Source organism: Taurulus bubalis (assembly GCF_910589615.1).
Source record: "Taurulus bubalis genome assembly, chromosome: 19".
Lineage (NCBI taxonomy): Eukaryota > Metazoa > Chordata > Actinopteri > Perciformes > Cottidae > Taurulus > Taurulus bubalis.
Window position 1 is genome coordinate 3844541 of NC_136607.1, and position 20669 is coordinate 3865209.

A 20669-nucleotide genomic window follows, 5' to 3' on the forward strand; every position below is an offset into this window, starting at 1 on the left:
CTGAGGTCTGTGACGAGACGCCGTGATCAGTGCAATGAGCGTGATGCTTTATGTGTTGTTTTTGTCAGCGCTGACGTGGAGAGGCCTCTTACATATCCCAATGTCTCATCCTGTCCGGACATAGGCCTCTGTTATTCTATTATTGTGTTTCATATTATAGGTTTGCTTTTATTCCTGACCGTCTGCTCTTTCAGCTGGATTTCTTTTACTTGTTATTTTATTTTGGGAGGCATTAAGTCAACCTTTAAGGTATTTTAGGAGATAATTAGGAGAATTCGTGAATTAATGGATAAATGAAAGGAAGTAAGAAGGCCTCAAGTTGCTCATGCTGATTTTATGTATCCCTGTTGTTCAATAACAATGAACAGTACATTGTGTTACAGAGAACTATCAGTGACCGTGTATTTTTGCGTAGTTAATTGTTTCCAAATAAAATAAAATTCTATGTTTAAAAATTTAAAATAATGAAGTAATTGAGGAGTGAATTAATGACACAGCCAGCCGATGAGAGAGACAAATAAAATGAGCAGATACAGCAAATGAATTGTATGATATTAATTTAATTGAAAAATCCATTAAAATCTCTGCAGCTTACATTTAACATACCGCTTTATTTTTCCTCACAGCATAACCTTAAAACCTCAAATTACATTTTAAGATTTCTGAAATATCTGCCATATATTCTGTAAAGGCATTATTAATTGTATAATTTTTTTTTATTAAATATGCTATTTTGATATTATTTCAAACATTTATATTTTTAATTTCAAGTAGAAATTGTGCATCTTAATTGTACAATGGACGATTTTTGGATTTGTTGCAGAGGTGTCTGCACCGTTAAATCTAAATAGATCTGTCTGTGTGTGTGTGTGTGTGTGTGTGTGTGTGTGTGTGTGTGTGTGTGTGTGTGTGTGTGTGTGTGTTTGGCCCTGAATTCGAATTTTTTTATTTATTGCACACGATTCTGTTTGTGTATATAAAAAAGTACATTTGCATGTGTGTGTCTGTGTGTGTATATGGAGCTATATATACAGTATGTATATTATGCACATTTATGTGTGTTTCAAAGTGTGTGTGTGTGTGTGTGTGTGTGTGTGTGTGTGTCTGTGTGTCTGTGTGTCTGTGTGTTTGTGTGTGCACGCATCTGTGCCAGTGATTTCCAGTACTTTTGAGTGTGTGTATGTGTGTGTGTGTGGGAGTCTTTGTATAGGTGCCAAATCGGTCCAGCTGGCATCAGTTTTAGCTGAAGCCGAGGCCGCTGTATCGGTCGCACACAAAAACACACACACACACACATAGTGGACCACATTCCCATTCTGTACGCCTGTAATTATCAACCTCTTCTGCATCGACTACCATGTTGGCGTGTATTCAGCGCTGGTCTATACACGCCTGATTCAAACCCTTCACCGCGTACACGCTCCATTCTCCTCCACATACGCTCGCCACCAAACCCCTCCATCTCATCTTGTGTGGCTGCACCGACCCGCAGAATGTAATTACACACTAACCGTGGTTTGATATTTAGACTGGCTGAAGATTTAAGGTTTTATCCAGGAAGAAGGTCCGCGTGGTTAAAAATAGTCTCCAAGTGGTCCTCGCAAGCTCGGAGGAGAGGGAAGCCTGTTCAGGAGCTGGAGGGGGAATTAGCTTTGTTGTCAACGCGACGCGGCGGTCGCTGCCTTTTTTACGTAAAAATTCATCAGAGACATTTTTCCACAGACAGACTCGCTCTGATTTGTGTATTAGAATGATCGGTCGGTTACCTGCCAAAGAGACTTCACCTCCCTGTCATGTACTGATCAATCCTTGGACTGCATTTTGCAGACACTTTGATGTTAATCAAACATCTGTTTCAACATGTTGGATGAAAGGTGTTCTATAAGGACAATTAGGTGGGATGGGGTTGGGATTTTTTCTAATGTCCTTAAAATGTGCATCAGATGTAGGGTTAAGGCTTAAAGAGACAGTTCACCCCAAAATCCACAATAACAAAATGCCTTGAAGAAAATGACGTGTCCTTTTTGCCAGGCAAATACCAGGCCATAGATAAGTGGCTCGTGCTTATTTTTTTGCTCACAAAGTATCCGTGGTATGCACTGTTTGGAGAGTCTGAGCAGACAGTTTGACTGTCTGTGACTGATTGTCACATGATAAAAAATCGGACACTCTCTCAATGGGTTCTCTGGAAATAGTCTGAAATTCCTTCTGTAAATGCTCAAACAAAAACTGAATGCTGAAGTGTGTTGAACCTGCATTCTCTCTAATGACCATCAGGGGGCGAATCTTCTGGTTGTACGAAGAAGTTCGATTGAATAGAAGTCTATGAGAAAATGACTCTCCTTCTTTCTTGATTTATTCCCTCAGTAAACACTGTTGTATGGTCCATACAGTTGCTAGATATTTGCTACAATGTTCAATCAGTTGCTCGGGTATTGGTAATATCGGAAACCCAGTGGCTATTCGGACCATGGGTCAGCCTTTGGGGTCAGGGTGCTATATTAATGGGGTTCCAATATATAGCCATCAGATGTCCTGGCCAAGACTTTTCCATGCACTGCTTACTGTTCACAGTCCAATTAGCAACTTCTATGTATTATTTATTTGTCCAAATTCTCAAAGTGAAATGTACAGGATGTTCTTTATAAAGTACTGTATGACATTTTCACAATGGAACAGAACAAAGTACACATGCACTTCTCTCTGCTAACAATTCCACCAGGCGGCCCATTTGATAGATGGGAAAAACTACTGGCGGGGAAAACAGTTTTAAAACATCAACTGTGATCTGAGACGGAGTAGATTGTTTTTGGATGTTGAACAAAACTGCAACGCCTCGTCTCATATTAAGTTTGTTTTGTCTGCACATGCAGAGAAACGGAATCTACACCTAAAAGAACGTGGAGGGTGAAAATGTTGTTCCTGGTTTCAAAGCTGGAGCTTGTAGCATAAAGAGGTTTCTATGCATTGCAGGCATAGCAGATGTCTGTTTTGTTGTGCTGTGAGAGCAGTGAGCAGAACACACACACACACACACACACACACACACACACACACACACACACACACACACACACTGTCAGTACTCTGATCCTGAAAACTGGCTTCGGCTTTTACATCTTTTACTGTGTTTTCAAAAAAGAAAGTGCAAATGAACAATCCTTGAAATGAATAATTGAAACTTTTTAAACAAACATGTACCTGTTGGGTGAATGAATCCAGCTAAATTCACAAATATATTCTTTATTACATAGTAGATCCAACTGGGACGGAATGTGACCGCGTTGACTAAATATATCAATTTACAAAACAATAATCAAACAATGCATTTTCACAGTCTATTTCTCCACCTCATCAGCCAGTGAATGTATTGCCATATTTGACACATTATATAGACATTTCTAAAGAAATTAGTGAATGAATAAATCAAATCCAAGCAATATAAATAGTGGTTTAGAAATAATGGATAAAGGAATGAAAGAGAGAAATAATGAATGAGGTCATCCGGTCATCGGTCATTTCATGGAGCTTCATTTTCCATCAACAGTGAGTCAGTGCAGTCAAGAGAAAATAAATAAATGAATGGATGGATGAATTGACAAATGAATTAATAATCAGACCCCTGTTCATACTAAATGTAATGTTGTATGTCGCAAATAATTCGACTTTATATGAAATAATGAAACCTTTATGAAGCGATATTATTTGGGTAATGGGAATGAATGAATTGTTCATTGTTCTGTTTTATTTTGTATAGTTTGTCGTCCCCTCTATAGAATGAGTAACTTTTTGCTAGTAGTAAATGAGTGGGATGAATTATTTTTCCACTTCTCCGATGAATGGATTTCCAATCCAGATATGGATCTGACTCCCTCTGCTAACTGCTCCCTCTTTTTTCTCCTGTCGTCCTCCTGCAGGTAAAACCGAGAGGAGCTCGTACTCGTATGGCAGAGAGCCCAACCCGCACTGCCACCAGGTCAGTCCACTGTCAGAGTCTTCTTTCATAAAGAGGGTGTCGCTCAGTCGGATGTTCAGCCTCAGGGACATTTAACCAGCGGTGTCTTCGTCCCCCGTACTGAACAGTTCTGTAGATGTGGACGCCATGAAAGCGGTTCAAGGCGCACACAGCCTGCCGAATGCAGGGGGAAAATGTGCGGGATGTGTTTACATTTCTGGTTCTGATGTGAAGCATCAAGGACAGACCTAAGAAGGAATTTAGCAATGTAGCTAATTGGCTACATTTGTCTGATTTTAGCTTGTAGCTTGTTAGCTTAGCCACTTATAGTTTCCTCACTGAAAGCAGAGCATGTCTGGCAGAGCAGAGGGAAGCATTGCTGTTGACAGAGAGCCACTGGTTATTCAAGATAATTTTTTGGAAATGTAAACCCAGTTTTTTGCCAACGTACACATAAACATCCACCTCCCACTGCTCTGTTAGCGACTACAGCCGACCAGCCAGCGGTCAAACGTGGTTTCATTTGGTTAGATTGGATGTATAAACTCAAGATTAGTTTTTTGTTTTTGTTTTATATATATATTTTGTTATATATAGAATACAACAAGTTAGGGTAAAACGGTAAAAAAATATCGGATCTCTTTGCAAGTTGATCAACCTCATCACACAACAGACGCTGCAGCTGCTGTGTGTTATGCCTGCAGTGGATGACCTAATGCATTGCCGTTAAATAGGGCCTTTGCAAGTGGTCTTTCACTTGGCTGAAGGTATTGTTGCCTGCAACCTTTCTCGCTTCTTTAAATCACAAAGCTATCAGCACAACAGGTGATTTGATTATTTCATTATTTCGCTTCACGCGCGTCAATCATCCTCTTGACGACTAAAAACAACATCTGTCACATCTTTCTATTCAAAGTATTTTGATGTTTTCCAGAGAGATCCCTAACTTCACCACATATTCCAGACTTCATAAAACTAATAATTATTCATTTTAACTTCAAGTCTAATTCCTTTTGAAAGGAATGTTTATTGGCGGCGGTGGCGCCAGGTGTTGTGAGGACTTTGGTAATAGCTGGGGTTTGAATCTGCACTGTGATCTTCCCGCTCAGTTCTCATGGGCCATATGCATCCATGAGAAGATGCACGTTGATAATTAAGAGAATATACAGATGTTGGCGTTTGATTCTGCCGGTGGAATATGAAACGGAGGGAAGCTTGATGTGCTTGCTGTAATTTGATGACCTCCTTCTGGTTTTTAAAATGTAAAAAATCCCATACGTGCGCAGGCTGTTGGACAAGTTGACTCATTCTGATGTCATGGATTTATTTTTCTTCTCGTCTTGAACATCTAGTAATTAAAGCTTATCAAAGAAGTGCATTTCCGTGCTTATCAAAATCAAAGCTGTTCTAAAAGATGCTGCTGCATTTCCCTTTTGCAGTGCTAGATGTTTGGGTTTCACGGCAGGGGCATTAGATCATATTAATTATCAATAATTCAGAGATACAGGAGTTTCCACACAATACGCTTCATTGCTGTAGAACTTTTCAAACATACTTTGGATGTTACCTGTATTCACTACTATATGACAATGTAAATAGTGTGTGTGTGTGTGTGTGTGTGTGTGTGTGTGTGTGTGTGTGTGTGTGTGTGTGTGTGTGTTTGTATACAGAAAACAAGATAGTTATTGCATGTTATATAAATGAAGATTTCTTTCAGACAAGTCTTTTAAAAGTCAAAGGTTATATAAAATGTATTTTTGTGCCTGTGATTTCTACTTTAACCACTTTAGAGTGTATTTAATATAGTCATGTAATCAAATTCTTATCTGCAAAAAAAAAAATCTGACAAATTGTACTTTACGACCATTTCATTATCACATTCTATTGAGTTGCATATTGCCCAAGATGTTCCTTTCGTCCAACTAGTGCAGTCCCCTTTAAGGGTGCGGCCATCCAGGGCGTGGCCCTTCAGAGCGCTATCAAAGCGAGCCGATTGGTTGGCCTCAGGAAATGCTACTTGCAGCCTTGTAAAGGACAACATGCTCGACTCAGCCAATGACCCGACAATTACCTGTGAGGAAGAAGCATTATGCCAATTTCCTCACACCTGTGATTGTGACATCCCCGTCTGTAAACAGTCACCTTCTTTCTACCGACCGGGGACCGCTCCACCACAGGCGCTGAGGCGCTGTGTCTTTTACGGTTAGAGACTAACTTTACGTTTGTTGACAAAATGAGAACGACGTTTCAAACTGGATCCACTCGACCGTATGTCCAAATACTATCTCCCAAATGTGTCCTACGCTTTGTGTTTTGGAGAGGGACACCAGTATTTTGGACTGGCGAGGTTGTCGGCGGATGCCAACGGGGGCGATCAAACCAAACAAAATGATTGACGGCGGTCCAATTGTGGTTGCCCGGGGCAACTGGGCAACCGTTTACTGCCGAGCCTTGTGAATGAAGAGGAGACGGAAAATGGAGTGAAAGAAAGAAAAGGAAAGCAACCCAGTGTTGCATTTGAAGGACTGGTAGTCGGTAACAAGACCTTCCTGCCTTTTGGTTTTGATCTTTTCCATTCGGCTCTGACAACCTTGTGAAAAAGGCATTCACTCATACTTTCTTACAGCAGTTTCGATATGAATTTATCTGTTAATTTCTGGACTCATTAATGTTTTCATACATCTGTTCACTCACATACTGCTGAGTTTGTCCATTTATTGAGTCACCACTCTCGTTTGCTTGAGATTAATCTGACTAATCCAAGCATTGATCTTTCTGATCATTCATCACTCTGTCATTCATTCCTTCGTTAATGTATTCACTTGTCCCTGAGGTGGCCCGTTTACTAATTCATTTATTGTGTTCAGGCTTCTGCCAATTGGCCTATCCGAGGACCCGCTCATTCACTCATCTTCTCATTAGGTGGTTCGTTCATTCATCCATCCATCAGTATGTCCTTTCATTTATTCATTTATCCATTCATCCATGTTCAAGGAATCAAGGATAATTTACTGGGTGGTGTGTTCATGTAATCATTTACAAAGTTCAGCCTACTGTCTATCCAATCCCTTCATCTGAACACTCATGTATTTACACATTCATTCATTTATTTAAACGTGTCCTTTCATCAGTCCATTTGTGTTGCAATCCATCCATCTATCACCAACTCCCTGATCTTTTATTTTTAACCACGACTCGCATCCAGCTGTGGACTTTTGTGAGGATACAACAAACTGTAGAGGACAAAAATATGAAATAAATCAAACATTACTGCCTCACTGGCCACTTTCCTACTGGGCTGCTGTCAAATTATCCTGTTACACAGTCTGAATGGCCCCTGATGGAAATTGTTTGGAAATGGCAGATAAATTTACATGCTGGGCTGAAGTCCAAAATCCTCTGGCTTCATCCTCGGCCGTTAGTGAAAGAGAAAAAAAGAAAAAAGAAAAACACTTGGTGGGGAGGATTAGCTTGCGCGCTAACAGCGGGAAGATTTCCAATGACCCCAGTTTGTTCCACAACTCTGACCGAATCCAATACATTTGTATCATTGGTGTTTAGAGGTGATTTAGGTTTTAGTTCCACATTTTGCCTCTTTCAGAATGCTTCACTTTTGACTATACACACCGTAACGTTGCTATTGTGCTCAGTCACAACCTCAAATTTGTTGATCTCCTCCAGCTGAGGTCCAAAACATTTAGCATGATGATCTGGATTGGACTTCTGTCTCATTTTCACTTCATTATTCGGTCTGATATTGTGTTGATTTGATCGGATATCCTGTTTGGATGGTTCGGTGTAGTGTGCCCTAACCAATCAGCACTGACTGACGGATCCTTTACGATGACATCATTTTCAGCAAAAGTGGTTGCTAGGAGCAGTTGATATTTCCCACATGGATAGAATAAATAAGTCTTCTTGAGGATTGTTGATTTCGATCCATTCTTGCCCCCACCCAAAAAGATATGTTTGGCTCAATTGTTTTTTCCAAGATGTGAAACAGCTGGGCACAATACCACACCTATTAAAAGCACTGAGAGGATCTATGATGCTGGCAGTGATTCAGAGGTTTAGAACCAAGTGAGACATTGCATGGAGGGTCTGTAGTTTTACTGGATTTGGCTGAAAGGTACCATTAGGTTGACCTAATGGTGGAGCTACATGAAAAGTTTGTCACAGCTCTACTCACCTTGGTTTGTATGGTGTATGGTGGTATTTGACGGGTTGGGAGGGAAGATGTGTTGGTTAGAGCTGCACCGATTGATTGGCTGTCGATCGAAACCTTTTTTCGAAACCTTTTTCAGCCCTATGAGGTTCAAGAGTCTGTGCCTTCGTCTTCACATTTCAAAATAGATGGATGGACAGTCCAAGCGGCCCTTGGTTCTCGGGTGTTTCCATCCAGCAGAACAGTGTACCTCAGTGTTTACTTGCTGCACAACCGAGCCTGTTTACTTCAGTAGTCAAATTGTATTTGGTACAAACTGACTGCTTTGTTCCAGTGTAAACTGGAAAGCTGACTGGGTCTGACTGGTGATTCTCTCCTAGCTGTTAATGGGTGATGGGGGCTGGGAAACGTGGCCCCCTGCCAAGGAACAAGCCCAACCCCCCAACAGCTCACTCTGCTCCCCTAAAAACACCCAAACACCCTCTAAAAACCATCGTCTGCTGGCTGAAGGTGGCATGAATACGCTCAACACACCAGAGATGGAAAAGGACTGTTGTTCCAGTACATGTGGCATGTTTCTTTGCTGTAATTTGCGTGCAAAAAACATACAAACATTCTACATATTTTACTGTACTTCCTGTGTGCACTAGAGGTATTTCAAATTATTTTGAAATCTTTATTTCACATAATCTGTAATATTTTGTAGCTGAATTACACAATATGTTCTTTGTTCTAAAACAGTAGTTTACATATTTTTTCTGGCCACTCTTGTTCATGTTGGCTTAAAAGTTACATTTCAAGGATTTGTTCTTGGCCAACAGCAGTTGACAAAACAATATCCCCTTCAGGTCCATTTAGCTGCTGATGTGTATTCAAGCATATGACATGGTGTTCATCAGCAGGTGGAGTTCAGCTGTCAGGAGCCTCACCTCTCTCTTCCGGGTGCTTCATTGCGAGGCCGCTCACCGATCTTCTGCAGTGAGGGATATATCGGGAGTTTCACACTGTAATTGACATGACAGTTACTTTCAAGCTCAGTTGTCACATGCCATGAGCATTTTTTACACCTGGGAAATAAAGTCGTTGGGTATTTTACGAAGAACAATTGCAATTTTGTAGTTAAAAACAATTGAATTAAGTGCTGTATTTGACCTGGTATCACTCCCCATGAATCCTACTGATTTTTGCTAAAGCCTTCTATATTTTTTATACTACATTGGATGGGTAGACCTCATTCCTGCTCCCCAGATGTTGAACCGCTTGGACTCAAATGACTCCGTGATCCTTTCCTCTGGCACCACCCACAGGGAAAACCCACCAGCATTGGTTGCTCCACCACCAGTAGTCTTTTTGATGTTTGCTCTTCCCTTTATGGCTTCATGGAACCGCAGCAGAAACACCCTCATGGGTAGTATAATATACAGTACACACACACACACACACACACACACACACACACGTACACACACGCTCACACTCGTACTGTGTGGCTTCTCTAATGCTGCTATCTAAAGCCATCTAAAGGGATATTCTGTCTCCATAAGCAAACAGATCCACATCCGCTGGATGAAGGGATGGGAGATGATCCTGTTTTTTGTCGTCTCCCTCCATCCCTCAATTTTTCTCTTCTCTCTCTTTCACTCTGTCGTTCATTCAAGCAAAAGCCACTGCCCTGGCTGCACACACACACACACACACGCATAGGCACACACACACACACACACACATTCTCAGCCACACCAAAGCGTGCCTGTCATCCAGTTATCGCCTCACAGATCAGTAGGTTAGTCGTGGGCCGGCAGCTCCAGCTGAGGCAGCACCAGTGTGGATGTGAGGTTCTGGTGGAATGCATGAAAAAAAAGCCTTTAACCATCTCACTCACACACACACACACACACACACACACACACACACACACACACACACACACACACACACACACACACACACACACACACACACACACACACACTCCACACCATCACACATCAGTCAGTAGAAAGTGCTGAAGGCTCCGTTTTGAAGCTTTCAGAGAGCAGCTCAGAAGCTGCATTTACCTATTAAAGAAGGAGCGTGTGCGCAAGCACACACACACACACACACACACACACACACACACACACACACACACACACACACACACACACACACACACATGCACACACACACAATTATATCAAAGAACATGTATATAGATGTGTACAGTTTTCCATCACCAAACATTAACTCTCTCGCAAACACACACACGGTTGTGATGAACCCCAAGCAGTTCGGGGGCGTTTTTTGCTCCCGTCACATTTTACTCTCTGTGGCCACTGCAATATATAAATCCTGCACCTCTATGGAAACAGCACAATACTGGCTGAAAGAAAACAAAAAAATATATGTTATGCACTATAATACAGGTGCCATGCCATGATTCCTAAAAAATAAAAAAGTATATATATATGTAGTATATCAGTAAAGTGTTAGAAATGAAAGATCTGCGGCTCCACACGACGAACACCTAATCTGCTGAAACAGGAGCAGGTGTGTCATCCAGCTTGCTGTTCACTCCTCGCGAGTCCTTAACGAGCCGGTCCTTAAACACTCTGAGGGCTCTCCACCCTGACCTCTGACCTCCACACCTCTCTGATGGGTCAAGAGACTGCAGAGAGAGCGAGTCCTCCGGTTATTACTGAACGCGGCTCTGTACCCGTCTGTCTTCATCGCTCTTTCTCGCCTGCTCGGCCAAGCGTGGCCTGATGGGATTATGTGTGTGTGTGTGTGTGTGTGTGTGTGTGTGTGTGTGTGTGTGTGTGTGTGTGTGTGTGTTTGTGTGTGTGTCTTTCCACAGCCAATCTCACAAGCTAATGGACCCATCAGGTTCATACGATAATAATACAATAACAAAGATAATTAAAATATCAATAATATAATAATAATAATGATGATGATCATGATAATAATTATGATAATATGCACATACAAATACAAATATATATATAATAATTATAATACATACATACGACAATAAATTGATTTCCAAAACAGGACTTTTATTTATTTTTTAAGAGAAACTTGCCGACAAACACAGCGGAACAGGCAGCCTTATATGACTATTTTAGGGTCCAATTATGCCAATGATAAAATAAAATAAAATGTGAACCTTCTCATGAACAGGTGGTATTCATCAGGCCCAAACAGGCGATCCACAACAGGAGAGTTCTCTAGATCTGACAAAAATAAAAAGTCTTGCACGAAGCCTTCTTCCTTTCTTTGTTGACTCCCTTTAAGGTGTTCACAACCCATTTGTGAAATAAATCATGTTTCATGTGGAGTTTAAGTTTCTCTGTTTTCATTCCACGCCATCTCTCTCATTCTGTCTCGCCCCTGTTGCTTTCTTCTCTCTCTCTCTCTCTTTCTCTCTCTCTTTCTCTCTCTCTCTTTCTCTCTCTCTCTTACGATGCTATGTTTCCACAGATATATGGAATGTGTCAGGCATTACTATGTGTGTGTGTGTGTGTGTGTGTGTGTGTGTGATGATTGGTTCCCGTGCATGTGCTTTACAGTGGAATCTGGTAACCGAGGGTGTGTGCGTGCACGTTCATCATCACTTCATTCCGTCTGTCCTCTAAACCCGTCCCCATTGGCTCCTTTCTGACCAATGGCGCGGCAGCAGGAAGTACAAGCCCCCAACAGCTGGTCTGAAGTCCAGGAAGAAGAAAAAAAACAAAAAAACAAGGGCAAGTCAAAGACTGTTTACATGGAGGGAAATATTAATGAAGCCGCTCAGACCATAGTTTGCCTCGATTGGCCATATCTTCATTATAGTATTGCTTATAGGCGATATATGAATTCCGGATCATGATGGGCTTCTCTTATCCATCTATTTATCCATCATTAACTCTCCTCTTACATCCATTCTGTGCAGCTCTGTGTGTGGTGAGATGTTTCTCTCACAGCTGCTCTCCAGCTCTGAACGAACACACACACACACACACACACACACACACACACACACACACACACACACTGATCCAGCTGCTCGTCACTCTCAGGAGACTCTCAGCCGTTGTTCAGTCTCATTTGCTGGCCGAACAGATCGACACTATTCTATATATAACATTGTATTTGAATATCGATCACAAACACAGCACACTGCCAGCCGTGCCGCGTGCCGCGTTGACGCATCAGCTATGACAGCTGACAGATTGTGCTCGCTATCCGTTGTATGCACGGGACCACCCAGTGCTGTTGTGACGTGATGGGGCTACTGGCTTCCTTTAAGTATACTTTAAGGGAAATAAATCCCTCACACAGTTTTGGCATAAAAAATGTAAGCAAAATCCAATGAAATGATTGAACGCATATCATAAAGACTTCAAGTTTGGGGTCATTATTTACGACCATGGCTGCACATGTCTCAGTACTTTGCGTGAGGAGTAAAGATCAACTTGTGATATAAATATGTCCTGTATGTATTTGGTGGATGAACTCCTAAATCGGATTATTCGCTGTGTGAGTTGCCGGGTAAGAATGTTGACGTTGTACGTTTTTTGCAAATCCCGGCTACAAATGAATGACTGGGTTAATGCGTTCAGTCAGAGCGAGCGACGCAGTGCAAAGGGTTGTTGAAAGTTACGCGGTACAAGCCTGCACCCTGAGGTGGATATGTCTTTCCATGCTAAAGCATGAGCATGACGTTTGGTAGAGGCATCCGTGTTTACACAGGATGAGCGGCATTAGTATTTTTCCAATACTGTGGTTCATATACTGAATGGACCCAATACTGAATAAGTAATGTGTGCACAGTAGCACTTGTTTCACTTTATTGATGGGTTTTCATCCCTTTCAATTAATTATTTTGTATTTTATACAAATCTTATGCTTGGCTTAAACCAGAGGATTTCAGAAGAAATCTTGAATGACTGTGTAATCGATGGCCTTTGATGACCTTTGATGTATTATTTGTGGGAACGCACAACCGCACACTGAATGTTTGTATGAGATAATTATGGAGTGGCAATACTCACAGAAGCTTGTGAGATGTCTTGAGAAAAAGAAAAGAAAAAAGTTACCTGGGCAGCGGAAAAAACTTGAGTTAACACTAACGTGACCTCTGACCTCTGACGATCACAGTGTTTTTCAAGCTAAACCAAGGAAATGTCGTGGTCCATCTGGAGAAGAAAAAGAGGCGATCCTGTTATCCAGGACGATGAGTCCCAGTCACCGTCCGCCTGGCTCATTGGCACATTATTCTGACCCTCTTTCCAGGTGTGGTTTTCAAGTTAGTCCATAGAGATTAATGTCAAGTTTTGGAGGTAGGATTTACTCATAATGGATTATTTCCACATTGTGACATTGCCAGTCCGACCTAAGGATCTGATCTGTTTCCACGGTGTGGCAGTAATGTTTTCAGATCCTGAGAGAAAAAACTCTGCAGCCCTTCCTCGATTGTGAAAAAGGTATTTGATCGATTCGTGCAATCGACTCACTTTGTGTTTAACAAGTTCTCATCAGGATCGAGCATCGTGGCGGCAAACCAGGGAGCTACGCTTTATCTCTGTCGGTGAAGTTAACCCTCTTCCCTCTCTGATGTGTCTAACATCAAACAGCATGTGCCTGTCACACACACACACACACACCAGAAACTGTGGATGAAGTACAACAGCTGGGAACAGACACAGAACAGAACTGAGCTGTCAAGCCTACACTACAGAGCTGACACACACACACACACACACACACACACACACACACACACACACACACACTTACGTATGAGTAAACCGGTCTTGATCCATGAGATGTGGGGAAAGCGAGCTGATACTTGTCATGTGTGCTTCCTTCATCAGAGCTCAGTTCTGCAGGACTTCTTATCTGTGACAGATGAAGCAACAACTTCCTGGATCCCACAGGCCTTGAACTTCCTTTAAATAAGAAATGCATGCAACCTAGGCCTGGGACGTTTTTGGAAAAGAATACATGGCCTTAAAGGGACAGTTCAGACCAATATATATATAAATAACAAAACATATTATACATATATTACACATGTTTTCTTTCACTCATATTGCCTACATGCTCACAAAAAGGGCTGTGGAATATCCTGAGTAAGTGGGTCATGATTTCTGAAAAAAGACATTGCTGTTTTCAAATGCAGTTGCTTGGCGCTTTGAGCACCAAAAACCGGGACCATAAACTCATGTTTGCAGGTAATAAATCATAATTAAGTGAGTAGAGTCGTTTTTCTCATAGACTTCCGTACAATCAGACTTATTTTCACAACCAGAGGAGTCGCCCCCTGATGGCCAGTAGAGAGAAAGCAAGTTCAAGGCACTTCCGCATCGGCTTCACTTTTCAGAACCGGAGGTCGCGGCTAGGTCACTTTCTCACTCACTACAATTTTTGCTTTTGTTTTGCCAGAATTCTGTCATAAACCCAACATTAACACATCATCACCCTTCAAGCTGATATGACAATCGTTAGCGTATTCATAACTACTGCAAGGAAAATACTTAGTAGATTTCTGGTGAACCCTGTGGACGAAGCAATTTTACTGCAGCGGAGTCTGACAGCTGGGTCTCCAGCATCATGTTAGTTAAATGTTCTCCACTCTTTAAGCACACCACAGTTACAAGCAACATTTAGTTTCGCTCTCTTAGCTCTGTCTTTGGTCTCCACCACCAACTCCTGAGGGAACCGTCTGTCTCTGTAGCTTCTAAACGCTCCCAACGTCCACCAGCGCTGCTCAGGAATCCGAAGGTCCATTCTGTGAAGCTTTACTTCTGCGCTCCGTGTGTTTGTTCCTGGTTATAATGACTAAAATGTCTCCACAAACTACAAAGTGAAGGCAGCTGGGACTGATGCATGATGGGAGCGATCAGTTCAAGATGGCACCGCAGGGAAGCATATTTCTCATTCTCTTTTCATCTCGCTTTTCATCTCCAAATATAAATCTGCCTCTCCATCTATCATTCATTCACTTCCTGTCTCCTCCCCATTCTTTCCTGATTACCCCCCCTTCCCTTCTTCCTCTCGCCCTTTCCTCCCAATGTCTTTGCTTCATCCTGTTGTTTCCTTCTTCCTCTGTTCTCTCACTCTCTCATTTTTCTTTTCTTTTACTCACTTCCTCCTCCTTTTTGTCTTCACACCGTCGTTCCCTTTTCTCTTACTTGACTCCTCCTTTCTACTTCCATCCTTTCTACTTCTCCCTCTTTTCTGCCCTCCTTAGCTTCTGTCTGCTTCCCTCCCTCTTTTCTTTCCTTCCTGCTTTCCCCTTCATGTGTCTCTACCTCCCTACTTCATTATCCCCTTCCTCTGCTTTCCCCGTCGTTCCCTTCTTCCTTCCCTGCTTCTCTCCTCTGTTTTTCTTCTGTCCTTCTTACCTTTCCTTTGGGTTAGGGTTAGGGGTTACTCTCACCAACCAGTCCCTTCTTCCTTTCCTCACCAATTCCCCTCTTTCCTTCCCTTCCTCTCGCAGTTCTCCCTCGTCATCTTTCCACTTTCATTCTCTCATTCCCTCTCTCTCTCTTTTGACCTCCTTCTATCCCTATTTTCGTTGTTTCTTATTCTTAACTTTCATCCTTTCTTCCTCACCTTAAAAACTATTTAAGCTCATTTACTCACCCTGTTCCTCCCTCCTGCTCTTCCTTCCTCTGTCTGTCCCTGTCATCTTGACTTCTTTTGCTCCCTCCTTCTCCTATTTCCTTATTAACCACCCTACTTCCATAACTTCTGATTTACTTCCTCCTTTTTGTACTGTCTCTTTCCTTACCTCTTTCATTCCCTCCATTCCTCCCTCTCCTCCTTCTGCCTTTCCCCTCTTTCATTCCCCCTTTGCACCCCGCTCACTTGTCTTCCCAGTTTCCTTTCCATCCTTTCTACCTTTCTGTATTTTCTCCCTATGATCTACCGCGTCTTCCCCCCTCCTTCTTCTCCTCTTTCTAATTGCGTGCAAGAAGCTGCCAGATATTGGGAGGTGTAATGTGCTGTCTGATTCCTCTCTTAGTGTTCTTAAATGATCGCTATTTATTTGTCAAGCCAAGCGTTGAACGCTAATTAAGGAGAAATGCTTTGAACTGCTTTGGGTGTGTGTGTTTGAGTGAAGTGTGTGTTATTGTGTGTGTTATTGTGTGTGTGTGTGTGTGTGTGTGTGTGTGTGTGTGTGTGTGTGTGTGTGTGTGTGTGTGTGGAGCGGTTAGAAGACGGAGGAAGTTGTCATTGGCAAGTCGATCCCTCGCTGCTTCGAATGCTTCTGCAGGCAGCTGTGTGTGTGTGTGTGTGTGTGTGTGTGTGTGTGTGTGTGTGTTTGCCGTTATCTGTCCCTGAGGTTTTTTCTTGCTCTGACATCATTCTAAACACACACACACACACACACACGCACACACACACACACACATACACACACACACACACACACACACACAGCAGCTGGTGTTTCAGAGACTCCAATGTGCTGATGTTATTGGCCGTTGTCTCTGTGTATTAGTATTGTCGTGGCGGTTCTGTGACCTGATTGGCTGCCTCAGTCTTTTCATAATGAGCTCAGTCCTCACCTTGGATGTCATCGGTCGTTTGAACATCCTTCCTTAAAGCAAATTGACCCTTCCTAAATCCCGCCCCCAATAGCAGTTGAGCAAGCTCAAAACTTGGCAGTAAATCGGTCAACTTTCCCTCAGACATTAGATCAGGGGTGTCAAACTCATTTTAGTGAAGGGGCCACATGCTGCCCATTTTGATCTCAAGTGGGCCGGACCAGTAAAATCATTGCATAATAACGCATACATAATGGCAATATTTCTTTAGGTTTTTGCATGATAAACCCTATTTTAAGGTCTTTCTACAATAAACTAGAAACTTAAAGACCAAAAAGTCAGCCATCAGTCCACTGTTTACCTGCCTGGGCTCTCCTCTGCAGATTCCCTCGCAGTTGAGCAATGTGTGTAGTAATGTCAGTAGTCCTAATAAATGTGACTGTGGTTGAATGACTAGCATGCCTGACTTTCAATCAGAGGATCAGTGGTTCAAGCTGCAGCTCAGCTATTTTTTTCTTCTTCATTTCTTTAAAAAAATATATATTTTAAGAATTATCCCGTGGGCCTGACTGGACCCCCTGGCGGGCCGTATCCGGCCCGCGGGCCGTATGTTTGACACCCCTGCATTAGATGATACTCAGATACACTACTTCTGTTCAAGGGTAACGTTGCTAAGGAAGTGACATGACAATGCTGTCACTTTGCTTTTTCAACCGAGTAGTTTTCCCCGCAGAAGAACCTGAACCTCTAACTGTGGCAGTGCCTTGCTCAAGGTGACTGGAGCTGTTATTGTAGCAGTGATACATCTTTAATTCAGAGTTTGTTGTCAAAATGTTTTGTTTGTTTGTCATTTTCTAGCAGTCAGTATTGAAGTAGATGCTCCGAACTGTTAGATAGTAGATAGGAGAGTTAGATTATTGATTAAATGACTTTAGTGGATCACAACAGGGAAAAAACACTATAATTTCACCATCGTGCTAAGAATATTAGTTAATTGATGATTTGGTTGAATGGTGTAAAATTATTCACCGCATTTTCTGCTTTTCTCTGGTTTATCCCGTGAACCCCAAAAGTCTTCCACCCTCACTTTGGGCTCTGAGAACTTTTCAACTCCTGTTTCTACTATTTGAGTCGTTTAACAGAGTATGCTTCAGAGGAAGCCCTCGATGTGTACTGTCCGGTGTGTGATGTCACAGTGTTCTGGCTCCGTGGTCCAGTTTTATTCGTTCCTCTCTGCTGGTTTCTTTCTGTTTCTGGAAGCAGCCTCAGGGCCTCGCTCCCTCAGGAGTGTGTGTGTGTGTGTGTGTGTGTGTGTGTATGCAGAAATGTGTACACACGTGTGTGTGTCAGCTGGAGCGAAGCTGGCGTACAGGTGCGCCGCTGCCTCGCCAGCACTTCCTGGTAATTAATGACTTCTTCCTGTCTTTCTCTCTCTCTCTCTCTCCCTCTCTCTGTCTCTCATCGTCGCGATGGTGAAAATTGATGACATTTAGTATTCAGTATTGAGTATTTGCTTTTTCAGTCACATTAAGAGACAGAGGGTTAGATTGGAGAGGTATAAACGAGTAGCAGTAGAAAACAGGAAGAAGGGACAGTGTAGTAGCGGGATACCAAACACACACTGCTCTCATGCCATGTGTGTTGAAGGTTGGGATAGTTCGGATCCTCAGGAGTGTGAGGCTCCTATCCCAGTGTGTTATTGGCTACAGATGGAGGTCAGCACGCCTCCGGCTTGGAGAAGCATGCAGGAGTTACTGGACGGGTGCAAAGTGATGTACTGCTGTGGACCTAAAAGCAAGCCCCCCCAAATGTAATACCAGTTAAAGTGTACACTATATTTAGAATATTTTCTCCTGTTTATTTTGCTATGAGACAGCCCTTTCCGACCAGGAAGTGAAGCCGTGGTATCCAGCTATGCTCTTTGGCCAAAGCCGCCAGAGTACATTGAAAAACAGTCATTTTAGGTGTCTACGATTATTTTTGTCCACAGTAGTACATTGCTTTTCTCTCCAAACTGGACTATGGCTAAGTACCTCATACAACCTTGAAAGAGCCGAACTATCCCTTAACTATAAGTAGAAAGGCTTGAGTCAGGATGCGGTTAGCCTAGCTTAGCATAAACACTAGAAGCATGTATGGAGAAAAGCTGGAAAGAAAACACGCTTTCTTTTGTTGCTTTTTCTCCATCCCTGTCTTCTTTAGACTTCCTGTTCCGTTTTCTCTTTTTCTTTTGACCTCTCTTTCTCTCTCTCTCTCTCTCTCTCTCTCTCTCTCTCTCTCTCTCTCTCTCTCTCTCTCTCTCTCTCTCTCTCACTGGTAATCTATCTTAGTTAATATCATCTCTGTGAGCAGCTGGGTACTGAAGCCCAGTCAGCTCTGTGAGAAACAGACCTCTCTGTGTGTGTGTGTGTGTGTGTGTGTGTGTGTGTGTGTGTGTGTGTGTTTGTGTGTGAGAGAGAGAGAGAGAGAGAGAGAGAGAGAGAGAGAGAGAGAGAGAGAGAGAGCCGGAGACAGAGAAAACAAGATAATGTAGAAAGTAAAACAGAAGCAAGCAAGGAGGAACGAACCCACAACAGTGTACAGTATGAATCTATATATATATATATATATATATATATAAATATATATATATATATATGTATATATATATATATATATATATATATATATATATATATATATATATATATATATATATATATATATATACACAAATAATCATCTTTTTGGAGCCAAGCAGAGCGTTATGGGTCACTGTAAGTCGCCGAAGAGTCGACAAATGCACCTCTTAGACAGCTGATTGGCCCGAACACATTGCCCGGTCCCGGACCGTCCTTTACCAAAACCAAAGGAGACAATGCCTTCCCACAATCCCTTGTGACAGCACAAACGTCACAGCCTGATGTATGTGCAGTCAGACTGCAGTGAAGATTCTTCCTCACATCCTTCCTTGACCTCATAATGTTTATTTAGAGTCAGAAAGCAGAGTCAGAAAAAGACACTAGACTTCATTTTTGGACTATTCGACCGCAGCCTTCATCTAGTTTTAAGGCAGACAGATGGCGTGTATCGCTGCTCTTTTAGACCGCGACTGCTGCCCTTTGAACCAGGACTAATGAACTTGCTCTTGTACTTGTTGTAGTTATGCATGTTAAGTTCTGCTAGGTCTGTGGTCTGTGGAAACCTCATACTTCCCATGACAGCATCTACACATCAGAACTTTAGCATTATAACAGAAAGCCTGTAGAGGTGAAACCCATTTACCAGCCAGGGGGAAAATGAATACAACAATCCATTGCATTTTGGGAAATGTAGGACCCAGTTTTTGCAGCATGACCCACAAAGGTTAGGATATCTGGGGCCTCTGCTGCTTCAATTTTGACCACTCTTTGACCAACCATTGGTCATCCAACTTCATGCTTGTCAAACACTTCATCGCTAAAATACCCTCCTTATCAAAACCTGCTATCCCTTTAACCTTGCTATCTGTAATAACAAAATTGTATCGGGCAGATAAGTGTATAATAAAGTGTGTAAACTCGTCTTGAGCAGAGAGAGAGACAGACGGGCAATTTTGCCTCTCCTCCAGCCTCGTTTGGTTGCCGGGGTGACCGGTCTGGCCCGGCCTGGCATCGATGCTCGAGTGCGAGAAGAAGAAAAAACAAAAAACAAAGAAAAGAAAGAAAAAGCGCCACAATCAATGAGACCCTTTTTTGTTTTAGTGGGAACCCCCTTTTACCCCCAACGACACACACACACACACACACACACACACACACACACACACACACACACACACGGACAGAGGAACAGGATGACTGAATCAATGTGTGACTGTGTGACTGTGTGTGTGCCTTTTGTGTCTGACTCCCTCTCCGTCTCTGTGTGACTGACTTTATTTAAGACAAGGGCCCTTTTGTTTTAAGCCGGAGAATGGCTCTGAGGCCGAGGCTGGCCCTGTAATTGGCCTACTTAGGCCCTGCTTAGCATGAGAAAGGCCTTTACTTGGCCCGGCAGTGCCAAGCTAACT

The 20669-nt window shown here is 42.4% G+C and overlaps 1 protein-coding gene across 1 annotated transcript in view; it reads left to right on the top strand.

Moving 5' to 3' along the window:
* Positions 1 to 20669, top strand: part of tcf4 (transcription factor 4) — a 197980-nt gene that overhangs the window by 91131 nt on the left and 86180 nt on the right. Inside the window, exon 6 of the mRNA XM_079234873.1 lies at positions 3918 to 3976. Within this exon, the coding sequence (XP_079090999.1) occupies positions 3918 to 3976 (59 nt within the window). The remainder of the gene's footprint in view (positions 1 to 3917; positions 3977 to 20669) is intronic.